The sequence below is a fragment of the Rhamphochromis longiceps genome, unplaced genomic scaffold, assembly GCF_057381845.1.
Source record: "Rhamphochromis longiceps isolate RC_006_pf unplaced genomic scaffold, R_longiceps_female_GT1.1 unmapped_scaffold_4, whole genome shotgun sequence".
Taxonomy (NCBI): Eukaryota; Metazoa; Chordata; class Actinopteri; order Cichliformes; family Cichlidae; genus Rhamphochromis; species Rhamphochromis longiceps.
In genome coordinates, this window is record NW_028187224.1 from 180,855 (window position 1) to 198,156 (window position 17,302).

General features: G+C 40.9%; 1 protein-coding gene across 4 annotated transcripts in view; it reads left to right on the forward strand.

The window, feature by feature from the left end:
• The window catches only part of LOC146640584 (uncharacterized), a 35,566-nt gene that overhangs the window by 9,517 nt on the left and 8,747 nt on the right, over positions 1–17,302 (forward strand). Inside the window, exons 1-5 of one of the 4 annotated variants that reach the window (XR_014909982.1) lie at positions 5,294–5,819; positions 5,911–5,976; positions 6,258–6,363; positions 13,156–14,424; positions 14,750–15,700. Coding sequence is in view for 3 of the 4 variants with exons in the window: in XM_085399947.1 (XP_085256073.1) it covers positions 6,346–6,363; positions 13,156–14,424; positions 14,750–15,442 (1,980 nt within the window). In the remaining variant the exon portion in view is untranslated. Of the gene's footprint in view, positions 1–5,293; positions 5,820–5,910; positions 5,977–6,257; positions 6,364–13,155; positions 14,425–14,749; positions 15,885–17,302 lie in introns of those variants that run through there. The other 3 variants (XM_085399946.1, XM_085399947.1, XM_085399948.1) reach the window with 3 other exon arrangements.

The window sequence follows — 17,302 nt, forward strand, 5'->3', positions numbered from 1 at the left end:
TCTCACTGCTGCACCTGTATTTCAGAAAGACTTCTATTTGGAGAGCATGTCAACAATCATCAAACCACATTCTTTAGTTCAGTGAACTTCACTAATAGGCCATCAAAGCCTCATCTGAACATGGATGCACCACTTGCATAGATTTAATACTTGTAAATAAACAGCTAATCACACAAATCACTGCAACAATAATAGTAAACATTGTTTAATGTTAATTCTGGACCCCACTTCTTGACGCATGGACAACCATGCGTCAACTCACCAAACCAGGATCCCTGTCTTAAAAACTGGCTCCACCAGGAGCCTGCATACAATAAAATCAACTTCACTCTTATAAACAATATATCAGAAGAGTAATAAGCATTCAACATCAGCAAGACAAGTGTCATGTGCAGGTTTTCTCAAATCGGGAAACTACAATTATTTCCCTAATTTGCCTCAGACATGGATCATCCCATGTGCTCAGTTAACATTAATGTAATCGGTGACTTCTCTTAAGCAAATTCACTCCACTCATATATCCCTATGGGCTCAAAGTGGCCAGCTAAGAGCCCATATTCAACTTTCCCAGAAACACCGTAACCTCATATTTGTTTTACTCATGTCACTTGTCCGCTTGTGCCGAATCCTCCACAGCATTCTCAAAGAAACAAACATTAGCAATACACATTGACTGTGGTCAGACGGAGGTCAGACACAGGTCAACAGGTTCCAGAGGTGCCATAAAAACACCATAAAGGTAGCCAACCCTAGCTGTGGAAAGAATGACAGTCACATATAAACCCAGAAATCCTGTAGTAGGAAAACATTAACTAATCCTCTTATAAATCACATGATCAAACACATGATTAATCATCTGCTGTAAAAAGAAATGTAAATGTTAGCGCTGCGCAGGTGTGTACACTTTCTCACAGAAATTTCTGTGAGCAACACACGTTAGTGAATGACATACACATAGTAAATTCACAGACAGAAAAAATGGCATTTAAAAGATTAAATCGTCATGCAACCGCAAATGTTGCTGTCATCTTTCTGCTCCTGTAACAAAAAACACATAAATTCATCCACCCTTTTGTCCTGTCTAGGTGGAGGTTAACCTTGAGTCGTGGTCATGTCCTGTCAGCTTTTACCAGTCAGTCAGTTTGTTCTTTATTTCCATTCATTCATTCATTCTTTGCTGATAGTGGAACCTGTCGTCGCATTTAGTTTCCACTTCCAGCAAAATGACGTCATTTCAAAAAGAAAAAGAACTTCTAGATCGGATTACCTTGCTGAATCCGGTTTAGGCTGGGACATTCATTTAATAATTGTCCCAAATAAGTGGCTTTCTCCTGAGCCCATTTTAATGTGGAGAAAACTCACTTGTAAGGCTTTCTCGACAGCTCGTATAGCACTTTTAATTTCTGACGTGCAGATCTGCTTAAAGAAAAGAAATAGACAAACAAAATCAGTGCCTGTTCAAAAGATAAAATGAAAAATAACAGAGATTATCAAACAAAACTTTCAGTGCACTGTGAAAGTATCAAAATAAAAAGGCCTTGTTAAGTCATGACACAAGCTCCTCATCTCAGGAGGGTAAATCATACCATTAGCATGGTTCATGGCATCATACCATCATACTAATCGGCAGGCTCGACTTCACAACAGAAGAAAAATCATCAGCTAGATTAACTCCAAATCAACCATCAGCTGCACAACACACAACATAACCCTAATGTCTTATTAGCTATGAGTTTAATCACCAGGTCTGTGCTCTTCACTCATTTAGGCCACAGATCTATTGTATTCAATTTTCCTTTTCCCTTCATCATAAAACATGTGACATGCTGTCATGCACTTCATAAAAGAAGTTTGTTCTGACGTATTCAGAGTTGTGTATCTAGATACAGAATTCACTCGCACATCAAAGCAGGAAACTCAGTGTTTTAGAGTCTCCACTCAACACAACAACTCCAACACATCTCATTCACTCGTGCTAGAATTCAGTCACTTTTCATTAATCTAAAACCGATCAACTAATTTGCATATCAGCTATTAACCCACTAAGTTGACAGGACAACAGGAAAGCATGTTCAAAATAGTATCACAAAAGACAATTTCCCTCATACAGTAAATCACTTGCTGCATCAATCAAGCAGGAAGCTTCTCCCAATTTACCATTTTAACACTAAATTTATTGTCTGATCACTGGTTGGTCAAACCAGGATCTTTTTTTTCCCCACAAAGGTTAAATTGTTGTCCTGCAACCTAGAGAGTCAATTTTTTTTTCTTTAGGATAAATTCAGTATTTGATAACAAGTGTCTGCTAAATTGACACTAATTTAACACTGATGAATGATAACAAGCTAATTTTCATTGGATGGGTGTTTGTGTTATTAGGCAGGTCTAATGCATGTCTGTGGAGCTGCATATCCAGCAGAGCATGTTCTTAAAGCTGCCTTTCCTACACGCTTCTCTGCTATTATTTAATCATTTCTTAACTAATGTGCTATGAGTCTTCATGAGTCATTTTGTGTTTGGAATTGTTAGTAGGGTTAATTCATGTTCTGCTTGTTTGTGTGATTTTGTATGTTTCTATTTTTGCAGTGTTTCAGACTCCTTCACAATTTTCCCACTTAAGCAGTCAGTTTTCTTTTCCCCAGGTTTGCTAACCCAAATTTTGATTTCCCACATTTAATAACAGCACTCTGTGTTTCCACTTACTCTCACTCTTTTGTCATCTCACTCTTTTGTCCTCTCCCACTTTCAACAGTTCACAGCCGGCAGTTCTCCTTCAGCTTTGTCCTGTGTCCCACTGTCTCTTCTTGCCATTTTACTCCACAGGTGGCAAATGTCAAACTCCAACAGTCTCCTCAGTTCTCCTCAAAAGTTTTCTTCACATGCATAGTGAAGTTGCAGCTTGTTGGAAACACAGTGCCATTCATCCGATCAGTCAGGATGATGGGTTTGCTCTTCTTCTCTGGTGCTGTTTGTCCACATTGCTGCTGCTCGCTGGGACTTTTTGTTCAGGACTTTGCTGCTGTCTCTTTATCTGCCATGTTATTGCTTTGGAGCTGCATTCCTTGTCTTCAGGGAGGTGTGAGCTTGCTTGTGAGGTTGAGAAACACATGGTGCTGTAAATAAGTCAGCCAGAAACTTGGCCTGAACGTTTCCAATGATGTTAAACTATAACTTTCTTCCGACCGCTGCATGTGGAAAATTGATTCAGGTCTGCTTTTCACCTGAAAGTGACAAACTAAGACATGTTCATTATCATCATCACTGCTTAATCAACACACATCTCTCTCTCTGTGTTTGTGTGAACAATCCTTTCTTAAAAGCAGAAAATTACATTGTAGTTGTTTTTCGGCTGATCAACACGAAACCTTTTTCCTATGATTATTTTTCTTCGTCTACAATGTAATTTGTCTCTTTTTCACTCTTTTTTTTTTTCCTTTACAATAGCTTGTGATCCGCAAAATCACCACTCTCACTCACAATCAGAGGCAATTACTTTTGCACAGTGCACAAAAACACTGTGATGTCAGACACATTCACACTCACTTTGTCATCTGCATAAATAAATCATATGGCTGGAGATATGTGCCATGGTGATCCATAGGCATGATCACATGTTTATTTAATTATTTTCAACCCAACAAAACAAATAAACAAAAACATGATGCTGATGCTATGAACACTCCACACACATGAGTCAAGATGCAGGAAAACTGCTCATGGAAACGCTGCACACTCCAGTTATCATATGTCTGTGAAGGTTCTCAGTCATCCAGGTCATCGTAGTCAAAGGACCTTGCAAAGAAAAGCGTCTGGACTTCTTTAAGTTGCTTGAAGACGTTTCACCTCTCATCCGAGAAGCTTCTTCAGTTCTAAGGTCAAATGGTGGAGAGTCCCAGATATAAACCTAGTGGGAGTGACCCCGTGACCCCCACAGAGGGACAAAAGGACCCCCTGATGATCCTCTAATCACCTGAGCCAAGGTGTGAAATTGGGTGTGGGACCCAATCAGCCAGAGTTTCGTGTGTGTTAACACACACCCAGGAGTTGTTTGCTCAAACACTCTAAGAAATATCTGTGCTGTTAACACAGTTTCATGCTTCAAGAGACACTCTTTAAAGCCTCGTGCTTTGGCACAAACAGCTGGCTTTTCTTTTTCCCTCTTTTCAATGGCTTCCATCGTCAGCACTACATCAACGAAGAGGCCATCATCTGGTTTTCCAAAATGTCCAAAGATTTTCTGGAGGGCATCATGCTTGGCCCACCACCGTGTCTCACCTATTGGACTAAGGCGTCTGTGTCTTGTGTTTTTGGTTTGTTTCTCCCACAGATGAACCCTGTGATAGGACTCCTTGATGAACACAGCTATGTCATTAAGTAAATTAAAGAGTGATCCACTTTCAATGACACTTTGTGTTGTGTCAGCAATCACAAGATTAAGTATGTGTGCATAGCACCACACATGAACATGAGTTGGAGACTGGGCAGTCATAAGTGCTGAAAAGCCTTTGTACTGGCCCTGCATATTTGAAGCACCATCTGTTGCATTCCCAATGCACATGGCCTTGTCTAGATTCAGATGCTCTAAAACTCCGGAAAGCAAGTTTACAAAGTACTGCCCCGTGGATGCTTCGCACCTCACTATGGAGACAAGCCTCTCCTGCACAGACTCAGTAACATACCTGATGATTACTGAACACTGATCATAACCTGTGATGTCTTGGGTTGTGTCTAGCTGAACAGAAAACATCCCAGCTTTCTGGACATCACTGGCGATGATCTCTTGAAGGAGATGGCCAAGTGCATCAATCACTGAGTTGACAGTTGTTTTGGAGAGTAGGGTGATGAGAGATCCTCTACCTCTTGATCCACTGGTCTGATGCAACTTCTTGCTTTTTTCAATGCAGTCATTCAAATGTTCTCCAAGGCACATATCATACTTGCCTAATAACACAATCAGTTCCAGAAAGTTACCATGATCGATGGTGTTATCACCTAAAGTGTATGCAGCCTCATTCTCCACATGCCTATAGCTGAGTCCCCTCTTCCCAAGTACTTTGATCACATCCACTATACGCTCTAAGACTTGCCGTCTCTTTTTCACTTGTGCTCTGTGAGCTGACAACTGACTGCCAGCAAACAAGCTCCTGATGTTGCCTTTTGAGCACCTTAAGAAAAAAGCTTCAGCACAGGTCTGGTGTGTATTGCTCTTTTCATGCTCCTCTGTGTGCAGACGTATATGTCGCCAGTCACTCATGCCTGTTATAAATGTGCTGGTGTCAGTCCGCCTTGCAAATGCCAGACACACAAAGCAGAACAATAAATGGCGTTCTTTGCAATAAGTAAGCCACTTCCTGTTGGTGCCATCTTTACAGCTGAACACCCTCATCACAACTGCACTGCTACTGTTCTGCTGTGGGTGGTAATCTAAGAAGGCCTGTAATATGGCAGGTTCGGGGCGAGCAAAGTAATCGATGCCCTGGCTCTCACTCTCCTGCTCTTCCATCTCTCTCTCTTGCTCTTCCATCTCTCTCTCTTGCTCTTCCATCTCTCTCTCTTGCTCTTCCATCTCTCTCTCCTGCTCTTCCATCTCTCTCTCTTGCTCTTCCATCTCTCTCTCTTGCTCTTTTATTTCTCTCTCTTGCTTGCTCTCTCTCTTCCTTTTCCTAAATCCCTCGTTTTGCACAGTCCCTGACGTGCTCTCCGTTGTTGTTTCCCTGCTAATTTTAGCATCACACGGCACAGCTTCTGTATCACGTGGTATAAGGCTCCGCCCTTGTCATTTGTTGAGCAGGAAGAGTGAGCGCTTGTTTTCATGCAGAGTACGTCCCGGATCAAAATGTGAAGTTTTACAAATCACCACTTCTTTGTCTGAGACTGAAATGATATTGACTAATCTCGTTTCTCTTACAGAGGTTGAATGCACCTTCTGCGGATGGCGGTACCACACAGTGTGCGTGGACTTCCCCTGCACAGAAGGCAACTACAAATGCTGTGAATGCTAAATAAACAGAAACAAATGATCCCTGTTGTCTTTGCTTGATGATTGGTTTGAGTCTTGACAATCCACATTGCTGGCGTTGCATCTTTCAATGGCAGCAATGGCAGGTATCAGTGCTCAAACCTTTTGTGTTTGTTTCCAACAAGTTGCCCACCTCGGGAAACAAAAATGTGTTCTTTTACTTGTCAGATGAACATATGAGACACTTTGACTCTTCAGTGCAGTGTGGAGCCTAACAAAGATCTGTTTTGTGTCCCAGCTGATCAGCAGGAGGAGGAGAGTCTGACGGAGCAGCAGAGGAACATTTTCAGCTACTTGGACTCAGCTCAGCCACTACAGAGGAAACAATGAGCTCAACACAGAAGGTGACAGACAGAGCAGGACCATATGACCAAAGATATTTATCACCATATACATTTGAACATTTGCCATAACGATGTAGCTGACGATAGAATTGACACCAGACAAAATACTTTACAGCTGCACAACTTTATTAAAAACCCATCAATGTATTTTCACTGAAACAAGCAGCTGTTGTTTATGTGCATTAAAGTTATATAAAAATGTAACAGTGCAAATGCAAATTCCTCGCTGACAGTTTAACCAAAAGGCGTTTCCAGTGGAAACTGGCCGACACATCCTGAGCATAACCATGTATAATATCCATGAAACTTCAGAAGAGGTTATACAGTCGTGGCCAAAAGGTTTGAGAATTGCATAAATATTGGAACCTGGAGAAGTTGCTGCTTAAGTTTTTATAATAGCATTTTGCCTGCACTCCAGAATGTTATGAGGAGTGATCAGATGAACTGCATCGTCCTTCTTTGCCATGAAAATGAACTTAATCCCCAAAAAGCCTTACCACTGCATTTCATTGCTGTCATCAAAGGACCGGCTGAGACCATTTCAGTGATCGTCTTCTTAACTCAGGTGAGAATGTTGGCGAGCACGAGGCTGGAGATCATCATGGCTGTATCCCGATTCAGGTTCTGCAGCTTTAAAGTCCTCAAGGGCCGCGTACTCAAAGACCGCTAAGGCCGAAGTGCGAGGCTCGTAGGCTCGTGAAATGGGACGTCTAGCCTCCGTCGCGCTGCCCAGGTTGCCTAGCAACCATGATACTAACAGCTGGAAACGTTTCATACAGCTTTGTTTGACAGAAATGAAGGAGAACATATTTAGTTCATTTGTTTCTACATGAGCTCTGTGTGATTTGATGAGTATCTGAGGCTGAGACCACAGGACTGTGAAACATGATTGTTGGGCTTCATTTCTGTGCTGAACAGTCGTTTAAGATTAGCTGTAAATAACAATTAGCTGATGTTGTTCATGAGACTAAAGTCATCTCACTGTGGTGATGTAAATATAATATGGCCAATATTATAGTTATTATATTAATCACTTCACTCACAGACAAGTATCTGTGACAGTGTGTATACAGATGTATCATATATAAGAGACAAATATTGTTACTTCAGTATGTTGGCATTATTACATTTGGCTCAGTGCTTACATATATGTGTAAAAAGCAAATGTAGGAGCTGTGATAACTGTGTCTGATAGAATGAAGAGTAGACTGATATATGAAATATTCCTTTATTGGGTGAGAAAATCAGACCATGTCATAACTGCTGTAAGTCACACAGAATAGATATCAGAGCCTTAAACAGGCTGACGTCTGCTAAATGGGTCAAACTGGGCAGAAAGTCTACAAACACATAACATCCTTATAGAATATGATGTAACACTATAGATCAACTTAGCTCAGAATATATAAAGCATATAAACAGTTACAGCAATATGATGCAACAAACACAGCAGCTACTGATCCAAAATACTCAAAGCTTCATAGAACTGAAACCAACATTTATTTTTTAGCTCCATCCTGCTGCTGATACAGACTTTAGGTTTCTGAACATTAAACTTGTTGCTGCCTTTCATAGTGTGTAACTTGAAGGCCCTGAGTACTTTCTCCCACACTGAAAACACTGGGATGATCACATTATTTGAACATTACCTAATAAGACTGATTCAGCACAGACAGTTATGTTAAACTTTCCTAGCAGTCCTTCACAAACAGGGAACAGTCTGTCTATTCTCTCCATCTGTCAGCTGCTGCTGGCTCTTCCTCCTCCTCTTCCTCACACACTGCTGAGTTTGTCCTGGTGGATCATCAGGGCTGCAAAGCCTCACAGATGATGTGCAGCAGTGGCTCCCTCAGTCTGTCCTCACTCTGGACACTTGCAGTCGTCACACATGGAAATCAAATGTGTGATAAGCTGCAGGATTCAAACACAAGTGTAACTTATAAACACATGTTCATACTTTTATTCCACAATCAGAGAGAAAGAAACAGAGAGAGAGTGCAGGACAGACAGACAGGTGACAGTCTCAGGTGTACACACTGCTACACAACAGCACCAGAGAAGCAGGATTTAGTGTTTGTGTTATTACGAGTGTAAACAAGAAGAGTTCCAGATGGTGCAGTGGACACATGTGTGACTGCTGTGATTAAAGCATCTTTCTTTCAGCTTAACGAGTGAACCGTCAGCTCGTTCAAACACACGTTAAAGTGCGTTTGGCTCGACACCACCGAACAGAGGCAGCAATATAACACAGCTAACATTAACAGTGCAGTGGATCCTGCTTGTGCCGTGATGTTCAGGACTGCAAACCGAGCAGCATCACTGACTTTCAGCTTGTTGTGTTTGTGGATATATGACTGACTTTAATTATCCACAAAATCATCACATTCTCTGTCAGATTAAGGTCGACTATTGAACGGCGTATATTTTAAAGGCTTTAAAACCAAGTTAACGCTGAAAGTACAAACATCACTAATGTCACATAACTCTGCCGACAAGGCATAGCTATGGCTATGAAATGCTCTTTGTGTATCACTTCTTCATTATGAAAGATGTCATTAATGCACTAGTAATGTCTCATCTGGAGTATTGTTCAATCATTTGGTCAGCAGCTAATAAGACAGATCTTAACAGACTTCAGTTAGTCCAGAATAAGGCGTCCAGATTAGTGTGAAGATGTTCATACTATACTAATATTGATAAAATGCATAATAACCTTTCTTGGCTTCCTGTACAGGCTAACCCGTTCATGTGTCTACAGTATCCACATCATCCACAAAGAGTAAAACAGTGAAATGTGGATTGTTAAATATTAGGTCTCTCTCCTCCAAGTCTCTGTTAGTACATGACTTAATAATTGATCAACAAATTGATTTACTCTGCCTTACAGAAACCTGGTTGCAGCAGGATGATTATGTTAGTTTAAATGAATCAACACCCCCGAGTCATTCTAACTACCAGAAATCTCGAAGCACAGGCCGGGGGGGGCGGTGTGGCAGCAATTTTTCACACCAGCCTATTAATTAATGAAAGACCAAGACAGACTTTTAATTCATTTGAAAGCCTGATGCTTAACATTGTCCACCCCAGCTGTGAAACTCAGAAACCAGTCTTACTTGTTATCATCTATCGTGCACCTGGGCCTTACACAGAGTTTCTGTCTGATTTCTCAGACTTTATATCTAATTTAGTTCTGAGCTCAGATAAAATAATTATTGTGGGTGATTTTAACATCCATGTAGATGCTAAAAATGACAGCCTCAACATGGCATTTAATCTGTTATTAGACTCAATTGGTTTCTCTCAAAATGTAAAAGAACCCACCCACCACTTTAATCACACTCTAGATCTTGTTTTAACATATGGCATCGAACCTGAACATTTAACAGTGTTTCCTGAAAACCCTCTCCTGTCTGATCATTTCCTGATAACATTTACTTTTACAATAATTGATTACACAGCGGTGAAGAGTAGACTTTATCAAAGTAGATGTCTTTCTGAAAGCACTGTAACTAAGTTTAAGAATATAATCCACCCACTGCTATCATCTCCAATGCCCTGTACCAACACAGAGCAGAGCAGCTTTCTGAACGCTACCCCAACCCTCCTCACTACGTACGACTCTGGATACTGTAGCTCCTGTGAAAACTAAGGCCTCAAATCAGAAGTACCTGACTCCGTGGTATAATTCTCAAACACGTACCCTAAAGCAGATGACTCGTAATCTGGAGAGGAAATGGCGTGTCACAAATCTAGAGGATCATCATTTAGCCTGGAGAAATAGTTTGCTGCTTTATAAGAAAGCCCTCCGCAAAGCCAGAACATCTTACTATTCATCACTGATTGAAGAAAATAAGAACAACCCCAGGTTTCTCTTCAGCACTGTAGCCAGGCTGACAAAAAGTCAGAGCTCTTTTGAGCCAACCATCCCTTTAACGTTAACTAGTAACGACTTCATGAACTTCTTCACAAATAAAATTTTTATCATTAGAGAAAAAATTACCAATAATCATCCCACAGATGTAATATTATCTACAGTTACTCTTAGTACCATTGATGTTAAGTTAGACTCTTTTTCTCCAATTGATCTTTCTGAGTTAACTTCAATAATTACTTCCTCCAAACCATCAACGTGTCTTTTAGACCCCATTCCTACAAAACTGCTCAAAGAAGTCCTGCCATTAATTAATTCTTCGATCTTAAATATGATCAACCTATCTCTAATAATCGGCTATGTACCACAGGCCTTCAAGCTGGCTGTAGTTAAACCTTTACTCAAAAAGCCATCTCTAGACCCAGCAGTCTTAGCTAATTATAGGCCAATCTCCAACCTTCCTTTCATATCAAAAATGCTTGAAAGAGTAGTTGTCAAACAGCTAACAGATCATCTGCAGAGGAATGGTTTATTTGAAGAGTTTCAGTCAGGTTTCAGAGCTCAGCACAGCACAGAAACAGCTTTAGTGAAGGTTACAAATGATCTTCTTATGGCCTCTGACAGTGGACTCATCTCTGTGCTTGTCCTGCTAGACCTCAGTGCAGCGTTCGATACTGTTGACCATAATATCCTATTAGAGCGATTAGAACATGCTGTAGGTATTACAAGTACTGCGCTGCAGTGGTTTGTATCATATCTATCTAATAGACTCCAATTCGTGCATGTAAATGGAGAGTCCTCTTCACACACTGAGGTTAATTATGGAGTTCCACAGGGTTCAGTGCTAGGACCAATTCTGTTTACATTATACATGCTTCCCTTAGGCAGCATCATTAGAAGACATAGCATACATTTTCACTGCTATGCAGACGACACCCAGCTCTATCTGTCCATGAAGCCAGATAACACACACCAATTAGTTAAACTGCAGGAATGTCTTAAAGACATAAAGACCTGGATGGCCGCTAACTTTCTGCTTCTTAATTCAGATAAAACTGAGGTTATTGTCTCAGAAATATCCTGTCTCAGAGTGACGCTGAAAAACTAGTTCATGCATTTATTACTTCCAGGCTGGACGACTGTAATTCATTATTATCAGGATGTCCAAAAAACTCACTGAAAAGCCTTCAGCTAATCCAAAATGCTGCAGCAAGAGTCCTGACAGGGACTAGAAAGAGAGAGCAGATTTCTCCTGTTTTGGCTTCCCTTCATTGGCTTCCTGTTAAATCCAGAATTGAATTCAAAATCCTGCTCCTCACATACAAGGTCTTAAATAATCAGGCCCCATCTTATCTTAATGACCTTGTAGTACCATATCACCCTATTAGAGCGCTCCGCTCTCGCTCTGCAGGCCTACTTGTTGTTCCTAGAGTATTTAAAAGTAGAATGGGAGGCAGAGCCTTCAGTTTTCAGGCCCCTCTTCTGTGGAACCAGCTTCCAGTTTGGATTCGGGAGACAGACACTATCTCTACTTTTAAGATTAGGCTTAAAACTTTCCTTTTTGCTAAAGCATATAGTTAGGGCTGGACCAGGTGACCCTGGATCCTCCCTTAGTTATGCTGCAATAGATGTAGGCTGCCGGGGGATTCCCATGATGCATTGAGTTTTTCCTTTCTAGTCACCTTTCTCACTCACTATGTATTAATAGACCTCTCTGCATTGAATCATATCTGTTATTAACCTCTGTCTCTCTTCCACAGCATGTCTTTATCCTGTCTTCCTTCTCTCACCCCAACCGGTCGCAGCAGATGGCCGCCCCTCCCTGAGCCTGGTTCTGCCGGAGGTTTCTTCCTGTTAAAAGGGAGTTTTTCCTTCCCACTGTTGCCAAAGTGCTTGCTCATAGGGTGTCATATGATTGTTGGGTTTTTCTCTGTATCTATGAAGCGCCTTGAGGCGACTTTTGTTGTGATTTGGCGCTATATAAATAAAATTGAATTGAATTGAATTGAATTAAAATATTCTATGGCTTACTTGTAGTTCTAAAGAAAGCAATTCTGTTAAACACACCACATTTATTCTGCTCAGCTGCAGTATCCAGATGAAATACATCATCATATTACACAGTTTTCAACAAGCTGCAATTTAGTAAATGCTCGAGTTAAAAGTAACGTTTTGTAAAACTGTTACATTTAGAGCAACTTTTAAGTGGAATAAGTTGCCTTAAAAAATTAGAGAATTATTCAAAACTTCAATGAACACTTAAAAGCCGATTTACAGAGCTTTTAGTTGTTGTAAATATTGTAAGACATGATTTGTTTTTGAAATTTGTGTAATGTGCCTCAATGTTATTGATATTATTATTATTATTATTGATTGCTTATATTTGAACAATTGTGAAACCTCACTGTGGATGTAAGAGTGAAATTATGTGGATATCTTGAATCCACTTTATTGTGTAATATTTTATGTGAGTATTTGACCGAAGACGAGCAACATCTGTTGTGGAAGCTAACGGGGTTCCTTTAGAATAAACAAACATAGGATTTATTATCACTGAATAATTCTGTATAAATCTATACAAAATATAGAAATATGTAATAGGAAACAACAAAATAATCTAAATTATAAAATAATGTGTGTGTGTGTGTGTGTGTGTGTGTGTGTGTGTGTGTGTGTGTGTGTGTGTACAATCAGGAGGGATGGGGATGATTTTAGTGTTTGAACAGTCATGAATTATCTTTAACAGCAGGTTGGATGTAATGTGTTAGAACTACCAGCAGGTGGGGATAAGAGACCTTTAAGGTGTTTGGTGCCACGCTCCACCTTCAGGTTTAAAACTAGTGTTAATGGAGTTTGAAGGTTGAGTTTGTTCCACGACTGCATTTCACTCACTGCCTCTGTTTGTATCTCTGTCACTGCAGGACCAACATGGAGCCAGAAGTCAGTGCTCTCAGGAGGCCGACAAACCTCACAGAAGAAAGGGAGAGAAAAAACACACCTGTGACGAGTGTGGGAAGGGTTTTACTGTGAGGGCTAAACTAAAACAGCATCAGGTCATCCACACTGGAGAGAGACCGTTCAGCTGTGACTTGTGTGGCAGAGCTTTTACTCACAGTAGCAGCTTACAGAGGCATCTAGTTACCCACTCTGGAATTAAGCCATACAGCTGTGACGAGTGTGGGAAGGGTTTTACTCTGAGGGCTTCACTAAAACGGCATCAGGTCATCCACACGGGAGAGAGACCGTTCAGCTGTGACTTGTGTGGCAGAGCTTTTACTCACAGTAGCAGCTTACAGAGGCATCTAGTTACCCACTCTGGAATTAAGCCATACAGCTGTGACGAGTGTGGGAAGGGTTTTACTGAGAAGGCTTCACTAAAACAGCATCAGGTCATCCACACTGGAGAGAGACCGTTCAGCTGTGATCAGTGTGGAAAGTCTTTTTCCTTGAAGCGTTCCCTAAAACAACACCAACTCATCCACAGTGGAGTTAAAGCGTACAGCTGTGACTTGTGTGGCAGAGCTTTTACTCACAGTAGCCACTTACAGAGGCATCTAGTTACCCACTCTGGAATTAAGCCATACAGCTGTGACGAGTGTGGGAAGGGTTTTACTGAGAAGGCTTCACTAAAACAGCATCAGGTCATCCACACTGGAGAGAGACCGTTCAGCTGTGACTTGTGTGGAAAGTCTTTTTCCTGGACGCTTTCCCTAAAACAACACCAACTCATCCACAGTGGAGTTAAAGCGTACAGCTGTGATCAGTGTGGCAGAGCTTTTACTCACAGTAGCCACTTACAGAAGCATCTAGTTACCCACTCTGGAATTAAGCCATACAGCTGTGATCAGTGTGGCAGAGCCTTTACTCACAGTAGCAGCTTACAGAAGCATCTAGTTACCCACTCTGGAATTAAGGCATACAGCTGTGACATCTGTGGAAAAACTTTCAGCCAGAGAGGGAGCCGAAATACACACCTGCGCATTCACACCAGACATGATGTGTACTGCTGTGAACAGTGTGGCAAACAGTTTACAACAGACGCACACTTACAACGACACATGTTTACCCACACTGAGGAGAGACCTTATCAATGTGACCTGTGTGAGAAGACTTTTAAAGCTCCACATGACCTGAGACGACACCAACAGATCCACACCAGAAAGAGACTCAACAAGTGCAGCTACTGTGAGGTATGTATTTATATTGTTATCTTGTCATTTTAGCCTGACTGTTTGGAACAACTCTGCTCATTAAACTGTGTTAGCATGTTAGCAATTCTACTGCATGGAAAAGCAGCTCTGAGTGATTATTCAGATTTTCCTTTCAGTTCTGATTTTAGTATTACTGTAGTATTATGGTGGTAGTATTGTAGTTATTGCAGCCCAGTAAACTGAGTGTGTTAACTGAAACAGTCAAATGTAGTTGGACGTCTGCAGAGATGCTCTTTATTTCAGGCGACGTTCAGGATACAAATGTTGAAGGACTGACTTACACTGTCTTTGTGTCTTTGTTTAGAAGCAGAGCAACACAGATGGATCCAGTTCTCAACCCTGTCATCACTGTGGTGGTGGGAAAGACTTTCATTGTGACCTCTGTGGAAAAACTTTCAGTCGGCAAGCTGCCCTTAAAACACATCAACGTAGACACACTGGAGACAAACTGAAATACTGCAAAGAATGTGGGAGAAGCTTCACCACACCAAGTGAGTTAAAACGACATGAACTGATTCACAGTGGGGTTAAAAAGCACCTCTGTGATCAGTGTGGGTCATCCTTCACCACTGCATGGGACCTTAAATCACACAAACGAGTCCACACAGGAGAGAAACCACACAAGTGCAGACACTGTGAGAGAAGCTTCTCACATTCAGGTAATCGTAACATTCATGAACGTGGACACATGGAAGGAAACTACAGCTGTGACCAGTGTGACAAGAGCTTCAGGAATCTCAGTTCATACTCTGCACACAAACGATCCCACGTTACTAATAAACTGTTTCACTGTTACCAATGTGCCCAAACATTCACCTCATTGTCTGCTCTGTGCAAACATCAGCGCGATCACTCAGGGCTGAAATCACTCCCATCACTGGATCACAGTGAATCTGAAGACACAGAAAGATCCTCTGGTTTCTGTGTCAGACTCAAAAAGCTTGAGATCAGGCTCCACAGAGTTCAGATAGAATCATTTAAACTTGTGTTGAACTGAACTGGTTGCTGGGCTGAACTTCTACATAATACAGATCTACATGGGATCTTCTTTTCTGTTGTTTTACTGAGTCAGTTTTGTCCTTTTTTCTCTGTCCTGGTTTTGCTCGTCTGTAAATGATTGAAACTCAGTCAAATAGTTCATTGTTCTCCAGCAAAACGTTTTGGAAACTCATGTTTAACCTTTAAAACTCTGACATGTTTTAGCACACAAGGCTTCATCGGGGAGTTCACTCATGATTGGACCATGAGAACAAAGGTTTTTAGTTCTTTCAAAGAGAGTCTTGGAGATGTTTGATGTTTCTGTTTTTCTGAAACCACCTGAAAGAAAAACTATTTTTCTTGCTTTATGTAGTGTGGAAGTTTTTAATGTTTCTTCATCTGTGATGTTCTTGAATGTGTTCACGTGAAAATGGTACAAATAAACTGTCCTTTCAGCTTTAGCTCCTAATTTATTCATTATTTATGGATGTAGCACAGCAGCCGTCTCTTGATTAACACATGGAGGGCTCGGGATCTGATGGTGTCGTCTCCCTAATTTGCCCACTCAGTAAATCTCACTCATGGCCAAGAAATTGAAATAAACCTTGTTTCCCTGCTGGATAGTGATCCACTGTAACTCTGCTCCTCCTTCCTGTTTAGGATTTCTGTGGCTGAAGTAAAATTCCCTCCATCCATCACTTATCCCAGCTAACCCAAAGTGAAATAAAGTTTTGCTGGTCTTAAAAAAGCATTACAATAATGGGCATTACCAATGCAAACTGAATGATACAGAAGATGAAAGAAGAGACTTTGATCAGTTAATAAAGCTCATGATCTGGATTCATTGTGGCTGCTACACAGATACTTCTGGGTCACTTCTCTCAGTTAGGAACCTTCCTCACCAAACTGACTGTTGGACCACACCCCTGGTTTCATGAGAAATTGTTTCAGCCATGATTTCTCTTCCTGTATTTCAGAGTAAAGACTGAAGTGACAAATGGAAGCATGTTTAAAAAACACAATGTGAGAGAGACGTTGAGGTCCTTAGAAGTTACCCTGGGTTTTTCTGTCACCCTGCTAGATGTTACACACCTTGTTATTGGACTGATTTCTACTGCTGGACTACTCCTGCGGAGAGTAACAATACTCTTACTAATTAGCTCCCTTTCACAGCTTTGGGGATATTTATTTTTGTGTTTGCAGCGCTGTGAGCCAGAACAGCGAGAGAAAAATCTGCAACAGCGACGAGCCGAATGCTTACGTGAATCGCAGCAGCTGCACATGTGCTACGCTGAATTAGAGGATATCTTTGCTCTGGATTTCTATTTCTACTTTTTCATTTCTATATGATTCTTCTTGCATCTAAACAAAGATGATTCAATTTGCTAAATGTTGATGGCTCTTCGTGCTCAGGTGTAAATGAGACGTAATATTTGCTCTTGGTTTGGTTCTCCTGTACAGAACCTTGCAGTACAACAGAAACCTAAAAACATTATTTGTAGTTGTTATTCTTAGTTGTTCTGCTGCCTAAATACCACAGGGTCTGATTATGAAGTTATTGAGCTGCACATACTTTACGACCTGCTTAAGTTCGAGGTCACAGCGTCTGTAGAGCAGCTGGAACATAATGAAGTCTACAAGGTTAAAGTTTTCTCTTCAGTTATTGTTCTTTCTGCTGCTTGGTTTGATGGAGCTGAGAGCTTTTGTTTTTATTATTGTTATTATAATTATCATGAATATTTTACTCTCTAGAAGCTTTAAAATAGTGTTTGTGTTTGAAAAAATTGATTTAAGAATTGAACAGAAACATCTGTCCTTCTGAAAATCGCCCAAAGGCACGGAGACAAAGTCAAAGGATGCAACCTGTAACTTTCTCTTC